At 41.8% G+C, this 26,905-nt stretch overlaps 1 protein-coding gene across 1 annotated transcript in view; it reads left to right on the top strand.

Moving 5' to 3' along the window:
• Positions 1-26,905, top strand: part of PHYHD1 (phytanoyl-CoA dioxygenase domain containing 1) — a 440,621-nt gene that overhangs the window by 327,556 nt on the left and 86,160 nt on the right. Inside the window, exon 9 of the mRNA XM_044058772.1 lies at positions 10,558-10,674. Within this exon, the coding sequence (XP_043914707.1) occupies positions 10,558-10,674 (117 nt within the window). The remainder of the gene's footprint in view (positions 1-10,557; positions 10,675-26,905) is intronic.

Here is a 26,905-nt window from a genome sequence, read left to right as displayed (position 1 = left end):
TAGAAATCAATCAGAGGAGTTTATAAAATATTGGGAATAGAGATTGGAAAAATAATTCACAAGGAAATAATGGGAAGGTATATGTATGGCTCCCATATACATAACAAAGTCTAGAAGATTTAGGATTTTTGCTTGGCAGTATTTGTATAGGTATTTGTATACCCAAGGCAGACTCAAAAGAATCTTTCCTTGATTAGATTGCAAGTGTTACAGGTATGAAGACATTTGCAGGTATGAAGAAGAAATAGATTATTGGGAACATATTTTTTGGGAGTGCAATGAGTTAGGCTTTTAAAATTCCCTACAGACTACTCGGTCAGAAATACTGGGTGAGCAAATTGGTGTAACTAAGGAATTTATTTTTTGAGCTGGGATACAGGCTCTGAATTGCCTAGATATAGTAATGCCTTGCTATGTTCAATTCTGTTGGCTATTAAGAAAATTGTAATGCATAACTAGTCATATCTGAAGTAGTGAATATAGTAACAGGTATAAAAGAACTGGAACTTGGATCTTTAGAAAAGGGTATGAACAATTTACATAGAAAAAATGGGAATTGTGAGAACAAGACGTGTGTAATGTTTTGGGGGAGGAATGAGGTTTAGAAGTCAGGAATTGAATGAGTTATGCAATGCTGGATTGACAATCACTGTACAGAAGACTGTATGTGATGTACAATGTTTGTAACTGAGAACATGTCAATATGGTTTGTTTCATATAAATGTATGATTGCCTATGTCATAAGTGATAATTCAATAAAGATGATTAAAGCATGAGAAAACTGAAGCTCTGGTTTATGGATATGGATAGTCAGATACAAGAAGTGAAAAAGTTGTAGTTACCTTAGTTTTATATGCAGCTCAGGCATATTTTTATCAACTGGCAAAAAAGTTGTGAACTGCAATTAGAGTTGAAGGATTTTATCTGGTAGGAGAAGAGGGCAAGAGTCAAGGGGGATAAGTTGATCCCTCTAATAGAACAAGGTGGTTTGCGATCACCTGATTTGAAGGACTGTTGTACAGTTACACAGTTAAAGCTCATATACACAACACTAACAGAAAGTTATAAAATACTGGGTGAGCAAATGGCTGTAGCTGAAGGAAATGATTATTTTCAGCTGGGATACAGGATTGCATAGACATATTTAGGCCTTATTAAGTTTAATTCTTTTACTAAAAAATAGAAATCAAAATCTAGACCAACTGTATTTAAAGTTTTTGATATTGGAAAAGAGATAAAAGAACTGGAAGAGGGATGTTTAATAAAGGGAAGGTGCAAATTACATAGAAATAAATGGAATTTCTGGGAAGAATACATGCAGGATAATTTCAGGAGGAGGAGGAGTGAGGTGTAAGGCAAGGCAGGAATTAAGCAATTTATATAGTATTAGACTGAAAGACAGCTGTTATTAGAAAAGATATGTAATCTATAACGCATGTAAATGGGAAAATGTTACTATCGTTTTTCTTTTCTCCTAATACACGTATGCTTATGTTTTAAGTGATAAATTAATGACACACTCCATTGATATTCTGTAAGCCATATAATTTTCAGATGGTTCACGTGTAATTACTAGGCATGCATTCCAGTGCATCATTGAGGAGCCTGGCCCAATTTGTTAGTGGATCCAGAGCACTGGGTTAGAAACCCTGTGCTCAGAGTCACATAATAGGCAAATGGAGACTGATGAAATCTAACCCTGGACTACAGAATTCGGCTTGTTAACAGCTCACAGCTTTGGAGGCCACGGTGGTGCAGTGGTTAGCATTGTCGCCTCACAGCAAGAGGTTCTCCGGTTTGATCCTCGGCTGGGGTGCCTTCTGTGTGTAGTCTGCATGTCCTCCCTGTGATCGCGTGGGTTTCCTCCGGGTGCTCCGGTTTCCTCCCACATACCAAAGACATGCTGCAGGTGGATTGGACACTCTAAATTGGCCCTAGGTGTGTGTGTGTGTGTGTGTGTGTGTGTGTGTGTGTGTGTGTGAGTGCATGCCTTCTGCGGAAGGTTGGGCGCTGGGCTGGCAACTCAACACTGTAAAACTCCACTGCCAGTCATGAGTGGACAGGTGATCTGCTGTGGCGACCCCTAACCAGGAAAATCCAGAAGAAGAAGAACAGCTCACAGCTTTAATCCTGTGGGCTATCTACCAGACTAGCAATTATTGTATCTTGCTATCTTTGTGGGGAAATTGTTTCTTCATTTCTCTAGATCTATTGGTATTTTTCCAAAAGTGGAGCAAAAAAAAAAAAGCAAAGTTGACCTTGGTGCAAATTATTTAATTAATTAATTCATTCATTCAGTATGTGGGGTGCCTCAGACTAGACTGTTTTCAGCCATTATCTAGGCAAAACGTAAAGTATACAATCAACAAGTATAAATCATGCAAAGCCTTCAGACAGTCTCTTTCCATTTTGTTGAGGTTTTGCAACTTTGAAGTTACAAAAATGACAGGTATGGGTCCCCTGTAAAACACGATACCCCCTGCAAAAACACAGTGTTGTTTTGTTTAGTTTTATTAGTCCCTTGGCCTCACTGACCTCCCCCTCCCAGTTGCCATCATCTTAACCTCCCTATACTATGATGATCAGGTCAAATGTAATATATCATTAAGTCTCAGAGGAGGTGTCTACTTTAAGGTGAATATCATTCAGCTTCCATATCATCAAACCATTTCACTGTACTCAAGAGTCCACAACTAGTCTTCATCAATACCTAAATAGTTTTAAACATCTGCAAATCATATACATAGTTTTTGTGCCACAGCTCATCAGCCCATGTCTGTACTTGTAATATAAACCTTATGATAGCCATATATAATTGTCTCTGAACCTGCTTATTACCATACCACTTCTAATCACTAGCCACGAGGTCTATTATCCGTTTGGCAACCCTACTAATACACCTCTTCCAATGCTCAGTTTTCAATGTCTCCTAAATGCATAAATATCTTTTATACTGTAGTGTTTGCCTTTGTTTCATATGAATGTAGTCTAATTAACAAATGTATGCATAGTTGTTAATGTATGTTATTTAATGGGTTCTCTGTTGAAATGTTGGCATTCAAAATGTCAAGTGCCAACCCCCCCCCCCAAAAAAAAACCTTGAAAACCCAGACAAGCGTAAATCTTGAAAATTGCTCTTATCCATAAAACTTCTTTTTCTGGGGGGCAATTCCATCTGCATCCCTCCCCCCTCTGAACTTATATACATCAGCTCAGAGCCCGCCATACCTTAGAGAACAGGGACTATTCTGAGAAATGGCATCTCAGACTTTAGTATATGTATGTCCGTTCTTTCGGACATTCAGTCTCTGTTTCAGGACTTATTGTAGTGGATCCCAACATTTCAAATGGTTATCTGTTTACTGTCTGTTTATGTACATTACTGAATGTCTGTTTAAAAATGTTTGTAATATGTTGGGGCTTTTTTTCCCAGTCCACTTCTAAAAAGAGATTTTTGACTAAACCCAGTAAGACAAATATGGTAAACAAAATAGAAATCAATAAATAAAAATAAAATCTTTTACTTTAACTGAACTGAATTGAATGAAAAGTCATATAGCATATGCAGCTGCGTAAAAGGATAAAGCCCTATGACCCAGGTAACCCAAGTTCCAATTAGCTTCTTGAACTCTGAAAGGGTTGGGGAAAGGAGGGGAGTTAGCAAATGACATTGACTTCACCATCCTGGGGTCAGGCATTATGGCTCACTATAATGCTGGCTCCAACAGGAGTGCTTAGACATTGCAGGAGTATCTAATGAGTGTATGAGGCTACATGTTGCACTTATGTTAAGAAGACGTGCATGCATGCAAGGCATCTATGGGACCTCCGTAGAGCAGCAGTATATACTGGAGCCACTACTCACCCTAGTGAAGAGTTAGATCTTGAGTGAAAGCTGTGCGTTGTCATGAGACAGCCAGTCTCCTATCTCCAGGCTTTAACCTCCTGAGAAACACATGGGCTAATAACACACCCAAATAGGAAATTAATGGCCTGTAGATGTTTTGCCATGGTTACGGAATTAATGGATGTATTCATGTGAAGGAGAGCACCTCTATGATGCTGTGATGAAAGGAGGTACTGCCAGCACAGCTAGCCAGAATTTTGTAATTTGTGAATATCAAACTAATTTATACAAGATGCTGGTGTTACCAATGTATTAGAACTGTATGTCATGTGTATATCAAACTGGTTTGTACAGAAGTGTGTGTTGAAAAGGTATTTGTAAAGTGCTGTGTTTAAAATGTATCCACAGTGTGCCCTACTGAAAGAGAACAGAAATGTAAATACACTCTTGTAACTGTTTAAATGTATCTGTTTTAACAGAGGAAATTGGAAGGTTAACCTCAGTCCAGCAAACTTTAGAAAAAGTATCTGAAATTAAATTACTTTATAGGCTAGGCCATAAAGATGTTTCAGTACAGCTAGAGACACAATGTCTGTACTATGAAGCTTCGTGCATGGTCTCTGGGGTGAACTAATTGCTACTTTGAAAGCATGAAGGAATGCAATTGTTTTATGATTTCCAGCACCTGCCAAAGATCTCAGCAAAATCCCTTGTATGAGTATTTTTACAGGTGGATGCTAAATACTGCCATTTTCAGCAATGGAGGTTTTACTTGGGAACTAGAAGTCAGATGACCAGAAATGATGCCATTCTGCAAGCTATCCCAACAGTAATATTTTAGATATATTTTGAGAAGTTTCTCAGTGAAACTGAGCATTCTGTCATGGATCTGACATCAAAAAGAAGAACCACTCACCACATCTGCCAAGTTGCTAGGGTACAGTAACTCTCTTAGATACAGTCAGGAGTATAGCGAAGCTTAGTTTAGATTTTGTTTTTTCTTTGTGTGTGTCTGTACTGCAGTGTTAGTTTAAATATTTCCTGTGGTTTTGAACTCTGATGTCACTGTGAATATATATTTAATGTTGTCTTGCTCTTTTTATTATTAAATATATTTAAACCTTTCACTGTGGCTCTTTGTAGAGGTATTTAAGTTTTGAGAGTACTTGCATATTTATTTGGTGACACTGTGTGGGCCACTCCTAAGAGCCTTGCTCTTGGTCAAACTACCATTTGTATTAGTGTTGATGTTACACAGTAAAATTGTACACCCTTTGTTAACGGCCCTAAAGTAGCTGATAAGGAGTGACTGGTGACAATGGAAACTACCTTGTAGTCTGGGCAGAAGGGGGCATAGCTAGTAAACCTGTGCCAGCCTTTCCCAGGTGTGTGTGTGTGTGTGTGTGTGTGTGTGTGTGTCTGTGTGTAAATCAGACCTCAGAGTGTGTGTGTCAGCTACTTGGGCAGGGACCCAAAGCATTGATTGGACAGAGAGGGTGCTGGAGGTCTTGGCTTGGTCACTCAGCTGAGATCTGAACTCTATAGCTGTGCCAGTGGGGAGTCTTATTAGGGATCTGGAGGAAGAGGGAGAAACCAGCCCCAGACTTTGGTCTTTGTGTGCTGTTAAGCGAAATTGCACTTTATGCAGAGTGCTGCATCTGGAAATACTGTGTGTGTACCTATTATCTTCTCAGTGAACATCCCCCCAACAGATTCCAGTGGTGAAGATTGAGGCTCTGTGCTTACTGGTGCAGTGGTGAGTCATCACACACTGTTTAAAAGGAACCTGGATGAGTGAATGGGGCACCACAAATTCATACTGGGGATAGCAACCACAACCCTCCTGGACATTGGCAGTCTTTACTAAATACAATCATGGGTATTGTCTAGAGTATCTATGGTATGACATTGGGATGAAGCTGCTAAACTTGAAATGACCTCCAGGCTGATAGCCTAGTAACCTCCTATGATCCTGTGTGGTTGTCATCCCCTGTGAGAAGAACAAATAAATGGATGCAGTGCAGTAGTGTGTACATGATGACAGTTGTGTGGGCAAGGCAAAACAAAACTAGGAGACTCAGTAGCTGTCTCTTGTTCTTTTCTAATACATATGACAGGCAGGCGGGGGACTTTGTTTAGATGCTTTAATATATAGAAACACATCCGGATGGATAGCATCATCATGAAGTATGAACAAACTAGCTAGCAGACAAACCTTACATACATACATGCTTACATCTCGACAGCTTACTACAAAATGGCAGTCTAGCTTGCATGTGCTCAGTATTTATACACTTGTACAAGCCTTTGGATAGCTTCTTAAAGGTACATACACACATACTGATCTACATCCTCCCTCTTAAAAAGATTGCCCTTTGAAAAAAAAAACAACATTAGAGTTAGACATGCATTACTATGTACATTAGAAACAAAACACAATGTTCACACCCAAGTTCCTTTATATCTGTTACAGAGTTTAGAGATGCGACCATATCTCGTGACATAGCAGTGTGAATCAAATTTTGCAACATGGACAGTCTGCAGTGCACAACTCATATCAAGAACTTGTGTATTTGTCACAGGAACAGGAATGTCTTCTGGAACTTCCTCTGGAATTGGAACACCGGACAACTCACTTTGAGATAGTCTTTCTCACAGGCTATGTGTTATGGTATATACTTGGACACCGGTCTCAACTTCTTCCGATTCCACCTAAACTCTGCTCCTTGTGATTCCACAATGTATGATCTCAGCTGTAAACAAATATTATTCATGATGCCAATCCGAACATAACTTTTGGACATCAGCATCCTTACCCCTTCTCCTTCTCATAATGGACTGAGTGGTTTTCTGGTTTTATAGTAGTAGGACTTCTGAGTTAGGTGCTTCTTCAACAGATTGGTTTTCACTAGTCTGTTGTTCTTGACACATGGAACCACCAATTGACTACTGATTGGTAATGTGGTTCTGGTTTGTTTCAACAGAAGTCTCTGAGCAGGTGGACCAAGATATCTATCACGAGGAACATTTCTGAGATTCATGAGATTCAAGAAAACATCAGTATTATCTTGTTTTGACTTCTCAAGTAACTGTTTTGCACTTTGAACTGCACGTTCTGCCAAACCATTTGACTGTGGGTACTCAGGGCTACTTGTGACATGAATAAATTCCCATTCTTCTGTGAATCTTTTGAACTGTTGGCTTGTAAACTGCGTGCCATTGTCAGAAATAACTTTGTATGGGTTACCATGTACTGCAAAATGATGTTTCATCTTAGCAATGATTGTACTGGATACTAGGTTAGGAAGTTGGTCAATCGTGAACCAATTGGAGGAAGAGTCTACTAACACCTATTAATGTTGACTATTTCACTTGAAAATGTCTGTGGCTACTGTCAACCAAGACAGTTCAGGAATCTGGTTTAGCTGAAGTGATTCCTTCTGTTGATGTGGTTTTGTACTATTACACACTGAACAAAATTAAAGTGCTCTGTCAATGTCATGTGACATACAAGGCCAAAATACTAGCCCTCTCACCCTTCTTTTGGTAGAATGGACTCCTGTGTGATCACGATGCAAGTTAGTAATGTACTCTTGTTGCAAGGACTTTGGAACAGTTACTCACGGACCTTTGATTATGATACCTTTGTCATACAAAATCTCATTTCTGTATGGGAAAAAAAAGTTTCTTGAGGTAAACTCGATTACTTTGACGGCCATTCTTGATTGACAAAGTGGTTGAGCCTTTGTGAAACTGGATCTGTGGCTGTGTGATCTCTCAGCTCATCAAGATGTGTGGAAGAAAAATTTCTCACTTTCATGACTTCAAAATCAAGGTTCTTATTCTCATGCTCTTCTGTGATGTTTCTGAGTGCTCTAGATAGTGAATCAGAAAGATAAAGAAGTTTTGCTTTCTTGTAGACAAGTATGAAATTATACTTTTGCAATCTTAGCATCATACGTTGCAGTCAGGCTGGAGTTGAATGCATAGGCTTTCTCAAGATAGTGACTAGAGGCTGGTGATCTGTTTCGATCCAGACAGGAACTTTGAAAATGCAAACACAGTTGCCAAAAGCTGTTTCTCAATCTGGGCATACTGCATTTCAGTTTGGGTAAGGGCTCTCAATGCAGAGGCAACAGGTTGATCTCCTTGTAGAATGACTGCACCAAGACCAAATTTTGAAGCATCACAGGAAAGTGTTAACTGGTTTGTGAACATCATAGTATCTGAGAGTTGGTGGGCTAGCAATTCTTTATTTCAGGACATCAAATGCTCTTTGGTGTTGCTCTAATCAAGACCAGGATATATCTTTACGTGTCAGCTCTGAGTGGTACTGAAAGTTGGTTCAAGTGTGGAATAAACTTGCCTACGTAGTTAACCATGCCAAAAAAAAAACATTGCAGGGATTGAACATTGTCTGGAGCTGGCATTTCGAGAATGGCTGGCTGCTTAGAAGGGTTTGGTCATAAGCATGAACTCTTAAATAAATGACCAATACAAATAACTTCTTGCAACCTAAATTTGTATTTGTGTGGATTGAGTTTAAGATTCACTTGATGCGCCCTTTCTAGAACTTTTCTGAGGTTTCTGTCATGTTCTGATTCATTATGACCTCACTAGTATGTCATCTACTATAATAGCACAAGGATGCCAAGAAAAAAATTTGCTCCATTGCACATTGAAAGACTTCACTTGCAGAATTTATCCCAAATGGCATTCTCAAAAGTTGGTACCTGCCAAACGGAGTACTGAGAGTAGTGGGTAGTGATGATTTCTTGTCAAGCTGAATTTGCCAAAATGAACTGTTTGCATCTAAAACAGAATAAACTACAATTTCTGGGCCAGAACTCACTCTTCCCATGGAAGATAGGCTACCTAGTGCTTACCACTCCCACTGATAAGCTAGAAGGCTTCCCTCCAACACAGAAATGCTACAGGGGCTCAGACACTTACCAACAATCCTGGATACAGCAACTCTGTATCCGGACTAAGCTAGTTATAGGAAAGGCGGGAAACCAGCGCAAGTGCAGCTTTCAAACCAGAAAGTTGAAAGAGATGGAAAAAAACTGCTCAAACAGCCAATAGCTACAATTTCTGGGACAGAGACCACTCCTCTTGTGGCAGATAGGCTACCTAATTCTTACCACTCCCACTGATAAGCTAGAAGGCTTCCCTCCGACACGGAAAGGCTTGGGGGGGGGACTCAGAAGCTTACAAAGAGTCCTGGATACAGCAAATCTGTACCTGATCTAGACTAGTTACAGGAAAGGCGGGGACCAAACGCAAACTCTGGCTTTTAAACCAAAAAGTAGAAAGAGATGTAAAAACTGCCCAAACGGCCAATGAACTACAATTTCTGGGCCAAAACCCACTCTTCCCATGGTAGATAGGCTAACCTACTGCTTACCACTCCCACTGATAAGCTGGAAGGCTTCCCTCCAACACAGAAAGTCTTGGAGGGCTCAGAAGCTTACCAACAGTCCTGGATACAGCAAGTCTGTATCTGGACTAGACTAATTACAGGAAAGGCAGGAAACCAGCTTAGAATTTGTTTTGTTTTGTTTTTTTTTTTTTTTGTTTTTTTTTTTACAGAAAAGCAGCTAAAACAGCAGATAATACAATCCAAATTGCAGTGCAGGCTAGCACACTTGAGTGTGTAGCAATATTACAGCAAATACAGTTTAAATAAATACAATTAAATTAACAAATGACTAAAAAACAAGTGCAGAAGGCAGTAAATTAGAAGGCTACTAACGAGCAGTAATAAGTGCAGAGTAGGAGCGACTGAACAGATAACAGCACGCAGAAGAGCAACTAAGACAGCTACAGTAAGAGCAGATGAATAAAGTATATATATATATATATATATATATATATATATATATATATATATATATATATATATTTATTTTTTATTTTTTTGAGGGAGGGAACAGAGCCAAATGCTCTCTTTGTACACAGTAGGAGTGCCTAAAATCAGAATATGATCTCACTGCACTCAGTTGAGTGAGCAAATGAGATGGGCCCAGAAGGAGTATCCAAATGCAAATTTACAAGAGGGGCGAGCAATTTCATAGCCACCAATATTAACACCAAAACAAGAACAGGGAGGATGGGTGGGGAACTAACTGTAGAGCCACAGCCACAACTTCAGTTGAGTTAATATTCAGTGAGAAACACAAATAAATAAATCAAATGCAGTACTATATGAAAAAGAGCAGATAAAAGTGTACTTAAATTCACTTATATGTCCAGTTGATTTCAGGTAGATCTTAGCCAGCCAAAGCTCAGATATTAAGCAGAAATAACCCAAAATGTACCACTTATATAAGGCAGGACAGAATATCACTGAGGTGAAACTACCTCCCAGGGCCATCAATGGCTACACAGAAATTCTAATAAGTACTCTAGTTTGGAATATATATTACAAGTAATATATTTTTCCAAATCAGTCGTAACCTACAATATTGATAATGTAATTAGCCAATGCATGGTACAGAAATGTGCAAGCAGCATTTGTATCCCATTCTGGCTGCATTTATAGTTAAACGTGCAGTGTGGCCTGCTGCTAGGTGGATCATAAAGCAATGCATCATATATTATTTACTGAACTTGCTGCTGTGTGTAAAAGTTATTTGCTTTTGCTTAGTTAAAAATATCTTTGCTGATCAGCTTTGTATGAAACAGCTTTGTTTTTCTTCTGACTGTAGATGGTATTTCACGCCAAATGGTAAGAACACCAGAGGGTACATACCCAAGGACACAGTTTCGTGGTTCTGAGCGGAACTATGAAGATAATCAATTTGTAGCAGTCCCTGTTAAAAAAGGTAAAGATCTTTGTTGAAACAATGTGACGTACTGTAGTTAGATGTAATACTTGTAGCAGGAAAATAGCAGACTATATTTGTGAGGCAGCATTGTGGAGCTGAATTCCTTAGTACAAGTTAAATATTGCTTTGCAGAAAAATGAAAGACATGCAACATGAATGATGAATAATTTTGAATTAAAAATGCAAAAAACATTACGGGTGGATTGCCTAGTCCTGTGGTTCATATATCTGCAGTGGCAATAAGCGAAGAGCATCACTACACCTGTATGTAAATCAGCTAAGCATGGATAAATGGTGCCAATTTCATAAAATTTCAACCCTATGATGAAATGCCCACAGCAGGTTGCTCATTTTAACCAGCATAAAATGGGTAAAAAACACTGTACATATGTGCAGTAAAAGCTGTATGTATGCAAGGTCATGAATGCTCTTGGCTATTTTTGCTAGGCAGCTCCATTCACAAGCCTGCTCTGATCTTTCAAGATGATCTGCTAGAATCTGCACAGAGTGCTGCTGATCAACAGCTAACTCAAACTGCTTTTAAGAATTACCTGTTTACTTTAAAGGGTCCTCATTTGGCTTTTATAAGTTTGGAAAGGGGGAAGATAGGAAAGCTGGAAACAGAGGGAGAGAGAAGACAAGGGACACACAAAAGGAGGACATTAAGAGGAATGTGCTAAAGAAGGTGGGAGAGGAGAGGTACAAGGTTTTTGTGGGAGATAGACACGCATTTTGCAATATGTTTTATAAGAGATAAATTGGGGAAGGAGTAAGGGTAGAGGATATAGAAGAGAGACTTAAAAAAGTGTTAAGCAATGGAAGCCATAAAAAATGCAGACAGGAAACAGTATAGTGGACTGACATTGGGTGGGGGGGGTTTAAAAGACATAGAGCTGGCAGACAGACACACAAAGAGGGGGGAGGAAGTGTAGCAAGTAGTTACCACCCTGGTCCAGCAGACGTCAATTATTCCCAACTGTGGACCCGAAGAATGGGCTCCAGATGGTGTGGGAATGGAGGTCTCTGGTGGCTCAATGGTCAAAGCTGACTTTGTCAGAGAGTCTTGCACCCACTGTAGAAGGCATTGTAATGGTTGTAGGTGCCTCTCCACCACTTGCTCAACTGCTGCCTCTCCCAGTCCGTGAAGCTGATGTTTTTTGCAGCTTACCATGCTGCCTCACACTGGGGAAAGGTGGCACAGGGTGGAGCCACCACCTCTATCCTATTAAGACATTGCTGGGCAGGCAGGGGAGATGGCGAATAGTCCCTCATGAGAGAGACAGGTGGCTGAGCTGCACCTGGAATCTCTGAACCTATGGAAAGTAGAATAAAAGGAGTAGAGAAAAAAGAAAAAAACACAAGACAGAGAGAGAAATGGAGATGAGAAATGTGTTTTGAAAACATTGTAATTTATTTAATGAAATGAAATTAAACATTTATTCAGAAACTATATTAAGTAATGGTTGCACACTTTCCAATTACTACTGACTGCATTTTGAGAAAAATATTGCTGGAACTTATTAGTGCTTCTTATGATATGTCCACAAATTGGTGCTTCACTAATTTATGGATACTGCAGCACCAAAAAGTGACTATAATATCTAATGATGTCACTACCAATGTATGCTCTGTGGATGTATATAATGTATTTCCTTTTACCGGAGTACCTGAGTGTACTAACCTGACATTTCTCTGTTTACTTTTTGTACTCTGTGATCTAACAAACTACAAACATATTGCAATAACAAATAGAAATTTTATTTATATATGACTTTTCTAATATTTCGCACTTACAAGCAATTGGCACTAATCTTTAAAGCCTTCTCTAGTTCTACTATATGTTGTATGCAGTCTCCTCCTCAGATGCAGAGATGTGAAAAAATGAGAAAAAGTTACTTACTCATTCCATTTTTGTGTGAGGATCATGGCTGAAAGGAATTTATTATTTAAAACTTCTAAGATTGAGTCATTAATTTTTAACTGATGTCACAGCATTTCCACCTCATACATGGCTCATGTTCCAAAGCATCCACCATATTTCCCTAAGGGAATGTAGCATGTTACTGTGTAAATGTGTAACTGGGCTTTGGGGCAGTATTTTTTGCAATTCTATTTTTCTAAAAAGATTTCAAGCCTGCATAAGTTAAATCACTGCTGGTGATTCCCTACTGGGTGAGGAAGTAAACTTCTATTTTATTTTGTCTCTGAGTGATAGAGCTGCTTTCTGTTTTACCTGCTCCATTTTGTTTTCTGTTTTAAAGGCATATGCTTGGTCTGGTGCTTTTGTTGTATGTGGAAACTAGACACTTAAATTATCTAGGCTGCACATTTCACATGTTTATTTCATTGGTTAAATTGTTTCTTGAGTGATACACAGTGAATTTCTGGGTCTTTGTCTTTTTCTGAAAAGATTTCAAGCCTGTATTAACTAAAAGCACTGCTTGGGATTTCCTTCTAGTTTTTCCCCACTCACCCTCCCCATTTTTGTCCTGATTTTTAAACCTGATGATTTTATGCTGCCCACCCATACTGTAAATTAAGCTTAATTAGCTCCTCCCTTTCTACACTGCTGCTGATATCTTGAATTATTTATTTGTCTTTCCTTGTGCTTATTTTGAAAAAGTGCATTTTGCCTCTCATTGGCTGTTCTACTGATTTACTTGGTCTGAATTCATTATCGAGCTTGCTGTTGGATAAAGTAGTGTAGTTTTACACTTTAGCAAACACTTGTTTTTATATCAAGAGGTCAGTGGATTTTCCATCTAGTGCACTGGATAGTAGCCTGGTCTGTTTAGGTTGGGGAAAAACCTGAGATTTCTGCATGTAGTTTTATTGGCTGGAAGGCTTATTAATCAGCGTATCTTGATTTTAGTGTCTTTATAAATTCTGTACAACTGAGTGGCTCTTGGCTCATTTATACAAAGCAAAGTACTTTTATTGAATAATTATACTTTTATAAGCTGTTTAAAGTACACTGCTGTGTCCGTATCTTTGTGTTTGTTTGTGGTAGTATTCCGTATCTTTTAAGTTTGTTTGTGGTAGCATTTCTCTCCAGGCACTCCATTACTGTGTTTTTATATTAGGAGGACTTGGATTATTCATCTAGTGGCAGTAGGTGTTTACCTGGTCTATCTGAGCTGGGAAGTACACAAAAGGTCGTTTCAAAAAACTGTATTGTCTGCTGCTGCTTTAAGTAGTTAATTACATTGTATTACATTGTATCTGTTGGTTGTAGGGCTGTAGTATGTAGTTTGTGTGGTCTTGTACAGTTGCGCTCCAAACCAGGTATTCTACATTAAGAAGATGTTTTTCTACACCCTTGTGGCAGAAGTGTGCTGATATAACCTGTCTGAGTTGGGGATTGCTGGTGGAAGGCTTATTGTGTGCTTTCTTGATTGGTAGTTAGCTTAAAACATGTTTCTCTTTGCTCATATTTAAGCCTCGCATTTGTGCAGTGCTACTGTTCACACAGTTGTGGTTAGCAATGCACTGTATAGATGGAAAGCCTAGAAGCTCAGTTTTTCCCTAAACAGCTATCAGTGAAACCCTTCCAAGCTTTTTTGTTGCTCTAGGAGTAACTCAGCTGTGCACTGAGCAGCATTGCCTTATTGACCAACTTTAGCCTACACAAAGTATTGGTCTCGCTTGTAGTCTCGGCTCTACCAGCACAGTCCATTCAAATTAACCAATTCCCTTCCCTAATAAACCATCCAGTAAGAACCTGCTATGTACGAGCATTTTCCCATTATCTCTCTGGCCAGCCTGCTAGACATGGGCATCCTGAAGCAATGTAGCAATTGTCTCATGTATAATGACAACCACATACTCCTGAAACAAATACTTTGTGAGACATGTAGTTACACTATTAAATTGGATTCAAGACTGTTACATAAGGACAAATCAAATGCCAAACAGGTTGTCAGCACACACACACACACACACACACACACACACACACACACACACACACACACACACACACACACACACACACACACTTCCCACACTAAATAAGGGCATGATACATAAATCCACATATGTGACAGTACTCATTAGCAACTTACCAAATGATCAGATGCCTTTCAAACAGAAATCACTTACACACATAACAATGCAACAAAACAACCACAACACATAATAACACAAACACACCAGTGTCTCAACAAATAAGCCAATAAGGCATAACACCACAAAACCTAATGTATTTGGTCATAGGTGACTCCATTGTGAGACACATGGATGTTCTCCTTACCAGGCTGGATAAAGAGTGAATTACGGTTAGCTGCCTGTCAGATGCCAGGACCTGTCAAGTCACTCAAGCACGCAAGTCATTCAACCACAAGTACCGGTATGACTCATTATAGTCCATGTGAAGGTGAATGACTTGAGAATGTACCTCAATGGACTATATGAAGAGAGACATGAGCTTTCAGATTACGTGTCACAGGCAAGTATAAGCCTAGCCTTGAGCAGCATTTTACCTTTTCCAAGGGTAATGCCAAAGTACAAACAAAACATGATTAACTTTAACAATTGGCTTAGCTTCTGGTATCACTCCAAGGAGATCCAATATCTGTCAGCGTTGTAAGACATGGACTGCATCTGTCTCCTCTAGACTTTCAGATACTGGCAAAGGCATTAGCCACTGCTATTGTGCCTTTTTTAGGCAGTGTCAAAATAACCACCCTCCCAGCATAACAAAATCTTCTCTAGATAAACTCAAGGTACTGCTGCTTAATGCTAGGAGTCTAAACAAGAAACTGCATTCCCTGGAAGTACTCCTTACTTTGGAAGATGCTGATGTCTGTGCAGTCACCGAGACATGGTTCAAAGGAGTGGAAAGCACCCCAAATATGCAGGGCTACAATGCCTTCCGTATGTTCAGACCACAAATTGAGCATGAAAGAACAAGGGAGGGAAATCTTCATTCAGGATAAGTACACCGTGAGACTGGTCAAACAATATTCTCTCGAGCTACTCCATATCCAAGTAACTATAGCCCACGTCCCCTACAACATCATAGCTAGCTATAGGTTCCCCACCATGAAACAGGAAAAGTGTGCTGCATACCTGGATTTAATGGAGTCTCTTGTCATACAGCCCAACACCTTACTCATGAATGATTTTAATTATCCTATCATTGACTGGGAAACATACACAACCATAAACATGCTGACTCAGAGGTTCTTGGACTTTGTCAGGGCAAATGCTCTGGAACAGCTAGTCAACACACTCACAAGAGACTCGGATGTCCTGGACATAGTTCTCACTAACATGGCAGACCTTTACACCCCCCTCATGTGATGTCCTCCCTGATAAGATCAGACCATATGTCAGTCTCATTCGAGGTAATTATAAGACCAGATACCCCATCAAACTCGAAAACACTTAAGAATTTTTCAAAGACAAATTACCTCCTACTAAATGATGGTATAAGAAGTTTCAAGCCCCCTTGAGATAACATAGACTGCTATGCAGAGGTGTACACCAACGCCCTGTATAATTACTTGAGCAGTTGTATAGAATCAGCTGTATCTGACTGGATTAAAAATCACAAGGCATTCTTTAACTGCATCTGAACTCTAAAAGGGAATACCCATACGCTGAACTGGCTGTGGATGGCACCACCCATACTCAACTGGAGGTAATAGCCAACCCGCTAGCTGACAGATTTGGAGCAAACTTCACCCCCTTGTCCCCACCAGTCATCCCCCAAAGTATACCTGCAACCATTCCTCAGCCTATTATCTCAAAAGAGCAGGTTATCCCAGCTCACTCCAAGGCCAAAAACATGGGACCAGAAAACATCCCAGGTTGCCTTTTAAACAACTTAAAACATGAACAAGTAGAGCCACTTGGATCCCTTTTTATCCATAGCCTGCAAACTGGCTATGTTCCAGCAGAATGGAGGACAGCAACAGTAATCCCTCTGCACAAAGGGGGACCATCAACCGACCTTAGGAATTATAGGTCCATAAACGTGACTAGCCTCATCTGCAAGACCATGGAAAGAATCATTATGGACTTTATTAACAAGGAAGTAGGTAAACTCCAAACTCTGGACCCAACCCAGTTAAGATTTTTTAAAGGTAGATCAGTCCTGTTAAACATGGTTGACTTCAAGAAAGTCACCAAGGCCCTGGATGAGAAAGGCAGTGCATACCACCTATCTTGACGTAGCCAAGGAATTTGACACAATCCCCCATCAGGTATTATAGAGAATCTCTCCCAATTGGAATTTAACCCCTACATTAACAGACTGGTAGCCAACAGGAAGCATACTGTCAAACTGGGTGATTTCACCTCTAGCAAAAGACCAGTCACCAGTGGTATACCACAGGGTTCTGTGCTGGGCCCCTTACTGTTCAGTATTTATTTCACAGAAGTCCAGGCAAGCTTGGACAGCCTGTGGCTGATCAAGTTTACTGACAATTGCAAACAGGGAGCAATCATTGAGTCCCCCAATTATGTTAATGTACTGCAGACAGGATTTGTGCAGACAAATGATTGGTGCCAAAGCCATGGATTAAAGCTAAATGCACAAAAAAATACATTATTATTCCCTTTGGGAAAGCTGACATCCCTGCTAATTACATTATAGACAGCATACCCCTAAGTGTAGACCTAGTGATTTGTGATCTAGGTACTCAGGTTGATAGCAATCTGAAATTTGACCACCACATATCCACAGAAGTAAGGACATCTTTCTGTGTGGCACACCATATAAGTAAAGGCATCACACCTAAATCTATGCAGAAGAATACAGACTGCCACCAAAGCCAAAAATTTTAAACTCAATCTTTAATGTTTGCTCTGAGAGTGTTGATGGAAAAGTACAGAGAAGGTCAGAAGGAGTTGCATTGTGTCTTTGTGGAGTTTATAAATTCTAGGAACCTTTGGGCTAGGGTGTTGGAGCTAGAGTAATGCTCCCAGTCTATGTTTGGGTAGTTGAAGTCGCCCAATATAATGGTGTTTGGAGAGACATTCATATTTTCCATCACAAGGGATAAGAAACTAAGAGTAATGCTACTCAATGCCAGAAGTCTAAACCTCAAGATGCACGCACTCAAAACTCTCCTTAGCATGGAGAACATCGATATTTGTGCAGTAACAGAAACCTGGTTCAAGGCTCCCGAGAGCACCCCAGCACTACCAGGTTATACCTCATACCATGCTTTTCGGCTCCAAAACTTGGACCGAACCACAAAAGGAGGGGGAGTATCAATATTCGTCAAAGATACCCACACCTCCAGGTTGGTGGCACAGCACGAAGCATCAGAGACTATCCATGTGCAACTAACAGTGGGTAAAACTGCCTTCCAGTTTATAGCCTGCTACAGACCACCCTCCCAAACCCAGGAACCCCACTCGGCCTTCCTGAGAACACTGGAAAATATGAATGTCTCTCCAAACACCATTATATTGGGTGACTTCAACTACCCAAACATAGACTGGGAGCATTACTCTAGCTCCAACACCCTAGCCGAAGGTTCCTAGAATTTATAAACTCAAATGCTATGGAACAACTTGTTACCACTCCCACAAGAGGGGAAAACATACTGGACCTGATCATCACCAACATGGGGACTCTATGCTCCAGACCAGAAGTGTATCCCTCACTGGTAAGATCAGACCATAAACTAATCTCACTGGATATTCACATCCCGACCCCACCCCCTGCCCAGAAAACCACAGTGAAAAACTTCTCTAAAGCAAACTTCACACTCCTCAAAACCGAGGTGGAATCCTTTAAAGCCCCCAGGCCTGTGGAAAATATGGCCCAGACCGCAGAATCCTTTATAAACGCATTCTATGAACACCTTCAGGAATGCATGGATCATGCAATCCCAGATAAAACCAAGACCCAATCCTCCAAAAGCAGACGTCCTGTCTGGTGGACCCCAGCCATAAACAAACTATACAATGGAAGGAGGAAGCTACTACATGACAGAGCAAAATCCCAAAAAGGGAGGGCATCTCTGAACAGTATTAGCAAAAAACTACGGGCACTCATAAAATCGTCTAAGGCCAGCTTCGAGAGAAAAATTGCACAGGACACTAAGGATAATCACAAGGCTTTCTTTAGTTATGTTAGGAACCTGGGTGGGAATTCCCAGATATGCTCAGAATTAGTCCAAAATGGCAAAAAATACACCAAACCCACAGACATTGCCAACATCCTAGCTGACAGGTTCAGCGCAAACCCCCCTCCCACCAAAAGGGCAAATATCTCTCCCAGCAGAGTGCTGCCCCCCCGACATCTCAGATGCTCAGGTAAGAGCCACCCTCTCCAAAGCAAAAAACACAGCATCAATGGGACCAGACGGTGTCCCGGGCTGCGTCCTGCATGAACTCCAAGAAGAGCTAAACCCAAACATAAAACTACTGTTCAGTCTCAGCCTTACTACAGGATATGTACCCAAAGAGTGGCATACAACAACAGTGGTCCCTCTCCACAAAGGTGGTGCCTCAACGGATCCTGGAAACTATCGCCCCATAAGCCTGACTAGCTTGGTCTGCAAAGCTATGGAAAGGATCATCATGGACCTCATAAATAAAGATATTTGGGACCTACAGACACTGGATCCTACCCAGTTCGGCTTTAAGGGCAGATCCTGCCTCTTAAACCTGGTCGATTTCTTTGAAACAGTCACCAAGGCCATTGACGAGGGGAAGGTGGTCCACACAGCCTACCTGGACCTCGCAAAAGCCTTCGATACAATACCCCACTCGGGCATTGTAGATAAGCTCACCAGCTTAAATATAAACCCCTAGGTCACTAGATGGGTTGCAAACTGGCTCAAGGACAGAACCCACATGGTTAGAATTGCTGGAGCCATGTCAGACTCCAAACCAGTTACAAGTGGCGTCCCACAAGGCTCAGTCCTGGGACCTCTCTTGTTCGGTATATATTTCTCGGAGGTACAGGCCAACATGGAAGGACTGTGGCTGACCAAGTTCACAGATGACTGCAAACTGGGTGCCATAATCGACTCCCCAGCTGACACAAGCATCCTCCAAAAGGGCCTCATAGAAACAGACAACTGGTGCCAGAGCCATGGCCTCAAGCTAAACGCCAAAAAGTGTATAGTCATCCCCTTTGGCAAAAACTAAGTGCCCACAAATTACCACATAGGTGGTAATCCATTAAGTACAGAAGAAGTAATTAGGGACCTGGGGACCCAAGTTGATAGCAATGTCTCATTTGACAACCACGTGGCCAAAGTGGTTAGAAAAACATTTTATATAGCCCACCTAATCATGAAGGGATTCACATCTAGATCAGGGGAGGTCATCGTGCCTCTTTACTCATCCCTCATCAGGCCCATAATTGAGTACAATGCCCCTTTTGGGATGTACCTTACCAGACACCTGCAGCAACTGGAAAGACCCCAAAAGTACCTCACCAAGAGGATCAAAGGGCTCAAACAGATGCCATATGCTGCCTGGTTAAAGAAACTCCAGCTCTACTCAGTGGCATACCGCCTGCTCAGAGGCAATCTGTGCCTGACATATAAAGCCATTTCCAACCCGGAATTAATGGACATGCTGCACCTCAGAAAATCCAAATCCCATCGAGCTACACGCCGAGACTTGAACCTCAGCACTGAAATAAATAGGACATGCTGGAGGGACAGATTCATAACCCAGAGGCTCCCTTCACTCTGGAATAAAATCCCAGTCCAGGTTAGGCAGAGTCCCTCATTGACTCTCTTCAAGAGGAATCTTGATGAGTGGATGGGAGATCGTAGGTTTACCCCGGGTATCACTTCTGTGTCACCGTTAGACAGAGGCACAGTATACTAACCTTGAAAAAGGGCATAGCAAAATTAATTTAAAATGGGTGGCGAAAGCCAAACACACTCTGGCTAGGCTTATAAATGCCCTAGGGCAGATAGCCTAGTATGAACCTATGAACCTAGAGAAAGCATATGACAGGGTGCCTAGAGAGGAGTTGTGGTTGTATGAGGAAGTCAGGAGTGTCAGAGAAGTATGTAAGAGTGGTACAGGATATGTACAAGGGTAGTATGACAGCGGTGAGGTCTGCGGTGGGAATGATGGATGCGTTTAAGGTGGAGGTGTGATTACATCAAGGATCAGCTCTGAGCCCTTTCTTTGCAATGGTGATGGACAGGTTGACAGACAAGATCAGACAGGAGTCCCCGTGGACTATGATGTTTGCAGATGATATTGTGATCTGTAGTGAGAGTAGGGAACAGGTGGAGGAGACCCTGGAGAGGTGGAGATATGCTCTAGAGAGAAGAGGAATTAAGTCAGCAGGGCTAAGACAGAATATATGTGTGTGAATGAGAGGGGGGATAGAGGAATGGTGAGGATGCAGGGAGTAGAGGTGGCAAAGGTAGATGAGTTTAAATACTTGGGATCAACAGTTCAGAGTAATGGTGAGTGTGGAAGAGAGGTGAAGAAGAGAGTACAGGCAGGATGGAGTGGGTGGAGAAGAGTGTCAGGAGTGATTTGTGACAGACGAGTACTAGTAAGAGTGAAAGGGAAGGTCTACAAGAGGGTAGTGAAACCAGCTATGTTATATGGATTGGAGAGAGTGGCATTGACAAAAAGGCAGGAGTCAGAGCTGGACATGGCAGAGTTAAAGATGTTAAGATTTGCAATGGGTGTGACGAGGGTGGACAGGATTAGGAATAAGTATATTAGAGGATCAGCCCAGTTTAGAAGGTTTGAAGACAAAGCCAGAGAGGCAAGATTATGATGGTGTGGACATGTGCTGAGGAGGGATGCAGAGTATATTGGGAAAAAAGATGCTAAGGATGAAGCTGCCAGGTAACAGGAAAAGAGGAAGGACTAAGATAAGTTTTATGGATATGGTGAGAGAGGACATGCAGGTGATTGGTGTGACAGAGCAAGATGCAGAGGACAGGAAGAAATGGAAACAGATGATCCACTGTGGTGACCCCTAAGTGAAGCAACCAAAAGAAGAAGAAGAATAAAATCTTTTAAAAACTTTGAGATAGACTCTGTAATGAGCCAATTCCGGCTGTGTATACAGATAAGCGCTTTCAATTAGACCTTTTTCAAATCCTTAAATGCCAGTTCACTTTACTCTTTATATTAAGTTCAATCTTCATTCCGCACTGTGACCCAATGTCTACTAACCAATCATAGTCTGGAATTCAAATACATCCTCTTATTACATCATCATGAGCATAAGGGTTGATGAGATGATTGCAGATGAGGATGCTACTAGCGTCATTAGAGGTCCTGTTGACGCTAGTACTTTGACCCCTGCAACAACCCCACTCAGGCAGTGTGGAAAGTTAGTTAGCTTAGCTCATTTCACTTCAATATACTAAAATATATTTGTCAAAGCACATGTGCACATATCACGATTACTTGTTTCATGTTTAGATATACCATCAACATCAGATGCAGAAGAAAATCTACAGACAATGCATGGTAAGTTCTGTCATCCAATCTACACATAGGAGTAATTACAACTGACAAAGGTCACAAATTTCGTCACAGGGTCAGGACCAGAACCAAGCTCATGCTGTGTCCTAACACAACAGGCTGATATTGACAGTAGGATGGTTGTCGATAATGATGCCATAATTCTAATAGTGATGTCGCAGCGTGAGGATAGTGGCACACAGTTGCAAAGTATATAGGTAAGACATTCTACACAACAGCAGGAGAATAACATCTTAGGAAGTGATAACAGTTTACACACACTCAGCAAAATGAGGGCATTTCATTACCTTATGGAGGTGGCACTATGCAGCTCAAAATCTGTGTCTTGTGCACATCCTGAACCCTTTGATCAACAGACCACTCCTTCAGCCTTGGCCACCCAGCATCACATGTGCCATAACATAGTTTATGTACAGGTTAGTGCCACTGAGAGTCTTATAGAGATGGTTAGAGTCCTGCAGGGTATGTTCATAGGTTCATACTAGGCTATGTGCCCTGGGGCATTTATAAGCCTAGCCCGATGTGTTTGGCTTTCACCACCCTTTAATTTGAGTTTGCTGTGCCCTTTTTAAGGTTAGTTTACTGTGCTTCTGTCTAGTAGTGACACAGAAGTAATCCCTGGGGTAAACCTACGATCTCCCATCCACTCATCAAGATTCCTCTTGAGGAGAGCCAGTGAGGTGCTCTGCCTAACATGGACTGGGATTTTATTCCAGAGCGAGGGGAGCCTCTGGGTTATGAATCTGTCCCTCCAGCATGTTCTATTTATTTCTGTGCTGAGGTTCAAGTCCCTCGAGCGCGTGGTTCTAAGGGATTTAGATTTTCTGAGGTGGAGCATGTCCATTAATTCTGGGTTGGACATAGCTTTGTATATCAGGCATAGATCGCCTCAAAGTAGGCGGTATGCAATTGAGTAGAGCTGGAGTTTTTTTACCTGGGCAGCATATGGGATCTGTTTGAGTCCCTTGATCCTCTTTGTGAGGTACTTTTGGGGTCTTTCTAGTTGCTGCAGGTGTCGGGTAAGGTACATCCCAAAAGGGGCATTGTATTCTATGATGGGTCTGATGAGGGATGAATAAAGGGGCACTATTACCTCACTTGATCTGGATGTGAATCCTTTCCTAATAAGGTGGGCTATGTAGAAGGTCTTTCTAACCACTTTGGCAATGTGGTTGTCAAAGGAGAGATTGCTATCAACTTGGGTCCCCAGGTCTCTAATTACTTCTTCCGTACTTAATGGGTTACCACCTATGTAGTAATTTGTGGGCACTTTGTTTTTGCCAAAGGGTATGACTATACACTTTTTGGCATTTAGCTTTAGGCCATGGCTCTGGCACCAGTTATCCGTCTCTGTGAGACCTTTTTGGAGGATGTTCATGTCAGCTGGAGAGTCAGTTATGGCACCCAGTTTGCAGTCATCTGCGAACTTGGTCAGCCATAGTACTCCCATGTTGGCCTGTACCTCAGAGAAGTATATGCCGAACAAGAGAGGTCCCAGGACAGAGCCTTGTGGGGCACCACTTGTAACCGGTTTCGAGTCTGACATGGCTCCGCAACTCTGACTCTGTGGGTTCTGTCTTTGAGCCAGTTAGCAACCCATCTTGTGACATAGGGGTTTATATTTAAGCTAGATAGCTTATCTATGATGCCCGAGTGGGGTATTGTGTCAAATGCCTTTGCAAGGTCCAGATAGGCTGTGTGGACTACCTTCCCTTCATCTATGGCCTTGGTGACTGTTTCGAAAAAGTCGACCAGGTTCAAGAGGCAGGATCTGCCCTTGACAAAGCCGAATTGGGTAGGATCTAGTGTCTGTAGGTCCCCAATGTCTTTGTTTATGAGTTCCATGATGATCCTCTCCATGGCCTTGCAGATAAGGCTAGTCAGGCTTATGGGGCGATAGTTACCAGGGTCCGTTGAGGCACCACCTTTGTGGAGTGGGACCACTGTTGCTGTACCCTATTCTTTGGGTACATATCCTGTAGTGAGGCTGAGATTGTACAGCAGTTTTATGTGAGGGTTTAGTTCTTCTTGGAGTTCATGTAGGACGCAACCCGGGACACCGTCTGGTCCCATTGAAGCAGTGTTTTTTGCTTTGGAGAGGGCGGCTTTCACCTGAGCATCTGAGATGTTAGGGAGGCTGCACTCTGCTGGGATAGATATTTGCTCTTTTGGGGGGGGGGAGAAGTTTGCACTGAACCTGTCTGCCAGGATGTTGGCAATGTCTGTGGGTTCAGTGTATTTTTTGTCATTTAGAATCAACTCTGAGCATATCTGGGAGTTGCATCCCAGGTTCCTAACATAGCTAAAGAAAGCCTTGTGATTGTCTTTAGTGTCCTGTGCAATTTTTCTCTCGAAGCTGGCCTTGGAGGATTTTATGAGGGATCGTAATTTTTTGCTAGTACTGATCAGAGATGCCTTCCCTTTTAGGGATTTTGCTCTATCATGTAGTAGCTTCCTCCTTCTGTTGTACAACTTATTTATGGCTGGGGTCCACCAGACTGGATGCCTGCCTTTGGATGATTGGGTCTTGGTTTTGTTTGGGATAGCATGAGCCATGCATTCTTGGTGGTGTCCATAGAATGCGTTTATATAGGATTCTGTGGTTTGGGCCGTAGTTTCCACTGGCCCGGGGGCCTTGAAGAATTCCACCTCAGTTTTGAGAAGTGTGAAGTTTGCTTTTGAGAAGTTTTTCACTGTGGTTTTCTGGGCTGGGAGTGGGGTCGTGTTTTGGATATCCAGTGAAATTAATTTATGGTCTGATCTTACCAATGAGGGGTATACTTCTGGTTTGGAGCATAGGGTCCCCATGTTGGTGATGATCAGGTCAAGTATGTTTTCCCCTCTTGTGGGCATTGTGACTAGTTGTTCCATGGCATTTGAATTTATAAATTCCAGGAACCTTTGGGCTAGGGTGTTGGGGCTTGAGTAATGCTCCCAGTCTATGTTTGGGTAGTTGAAGTCACCCAATATAGTGGTGTTTGGAGAGATCTTCATGTTCTCCAATGTTTTCAGGAAGGCCGAGTGGGATTTCTGATTTTGAGATGGTGGTCTGTAGCATGCTATAAACTGAAAGGCAGTTTTGCCCACTGTTAGTTGCACATGGATGGTTTCTGATGCTTCGTGCAATGCCACTAACCTGGAGGTGTGGGTATCCTTGATGAATATGGATACTCCCCCTCCTTTTGTGGTTTGGTCCAAGTTTTGGGGCCGAAAAGCATGATATGAGGTATAATCTGGTAGTGCTGGGGTGCTCTCTGTCACTGCACAGATATCGATGTTGTCCATACTGAGGAGAGCTTTGAGTGCGTGCATTTTGAGGTTTAGACTTCTGGCGTTTAGCAGCATTACCCTTAGTTTCTTGTTCTTTGTGTTTTCTATGGAGGTGGGTTTGTCTTTTGAGCCTTGCCTAAAAAAGGCACAATGGGGGTGGCAAGAGCCTTTGCCAGTATCCGAAAGCCCAGGGTTGACAGGTGCAAGCCGTCCCTAGCGAAGCAACATGGCTTGTCGAGCATGTCATCCCAGGCTGACAGGCACTGGATCCCCTTTGAATGACACCAAAATTTTAGCCAATTGTTAAAATCGATCATTTTGTCTTTATACTGTGGCATCATTCTAGGTGAGGGTAAGATGCTGCTCAAGGTCAGGGTCATACCGGCCTGGGCTACATGATCGGAGAGCTCCTCTATGTCTCTCTTCATGTAGTCGAGGGAGGTACATCTCAGGTCATTCACACCAGCATGTACTATGACAGAGTCATATTTGTACTTGCTTTGGAGTGACCTCAGTGCTTGCATTATGTGGCGGATCCTAGCGCCCGACAGGCAGCTCACTGTGACCTTCTCCTTGTTCAGCCTGGTGAATGGAACGTCAGTGTGTCTGACTATAGAATCACCTATTACAAGTGTATCAGGTGTGTTTTTCAGCCTTAAGGGCTGTGACTGTTTGGCACACTGACTTTGTGAGCTATGTGTTGCATATGTTTTGCTGTGGGGTAGTGTTTGCTTGGATGTCTGCTTTGGAGGTCTCTGCTGCTTAGGTAGATTTTTATTTAGAGCCTCCGAGTATGTTTTGTGTGTTTATGTGTTTGGTTTGCTGTTGTGGTAGGACTATGTGAGACTGGATTAGTGTTGTGTGAGGTTACCTTCTCCTCCAGACTGGTTACACCAGTTCTGAGGTGAGAGAGCTCAGCCTCCAGTTTGGCTATATGGTTGCATCTCTCGCATATGTTTGAACCTGTTTGGAGGAGGAGAGGGTTGTCCGTGTACATGAGGCAGTTGTAACATTGCCTCAAGATTCCCAGATTCACCAGCTGGACTGGAGAGGAGACCATTAACTGACCTTTGGACATGCTAGAGTAGTAAAGGGAACTCTTTTATCACTTAATTAAAAAGGACCAATAGGGGACAAGGTAATTGTGGAGAATGTATGAGGATGTAGTGCTTTTAGTTTATTAGTGCAAGATTTTAAGATTGCTTGTTTGGGCAAGTGCAGGGTCTTAGATTGAGAATAGGGTGCTTAAATTGAGAAATAGAGCAATTCTAAGGGAAAAAGTGAAGAGCAGACTTTGTGGAGCTGGGAATAGTTTAAACCCATTTAAGTGGCGTTGCCCGATGCTGTGCTATACGCACAATCGCACAAAGCCGCGGATTTTTAAGCAGGGAACTTCAAAGAGCTAGAAATGGCCCAAAACGGCCAATTACTACAAGATTCTTGTGCTGAGGTCACTCCTTCAGGGACAGATAGGCTGCTCAAGGCTCCCCACTCCCACTGGTGAGCAAAGAAA

The sequence above is a fragment of the Protopterus annectens genome, chromosome 16.part0 (assembly GCF_019279795.1).
Source record: "Protopterus annectens isolate FY-2018-M chromosome 16.part0, PAN1.0, whole genome shotgun sequence".
In the NCBI taxonomy this organism is placed as follows: Eukaryota; Metazoa; Chordata; order Ceratodontiformes; family Protopteridae; genus Protopterus; species Protopterus annectens.
The sequence above is the reverse complement of the archived record's forward strand: the minus strand, read 5'-3'. Positions and strand labels throughout refer to the sequence as shown.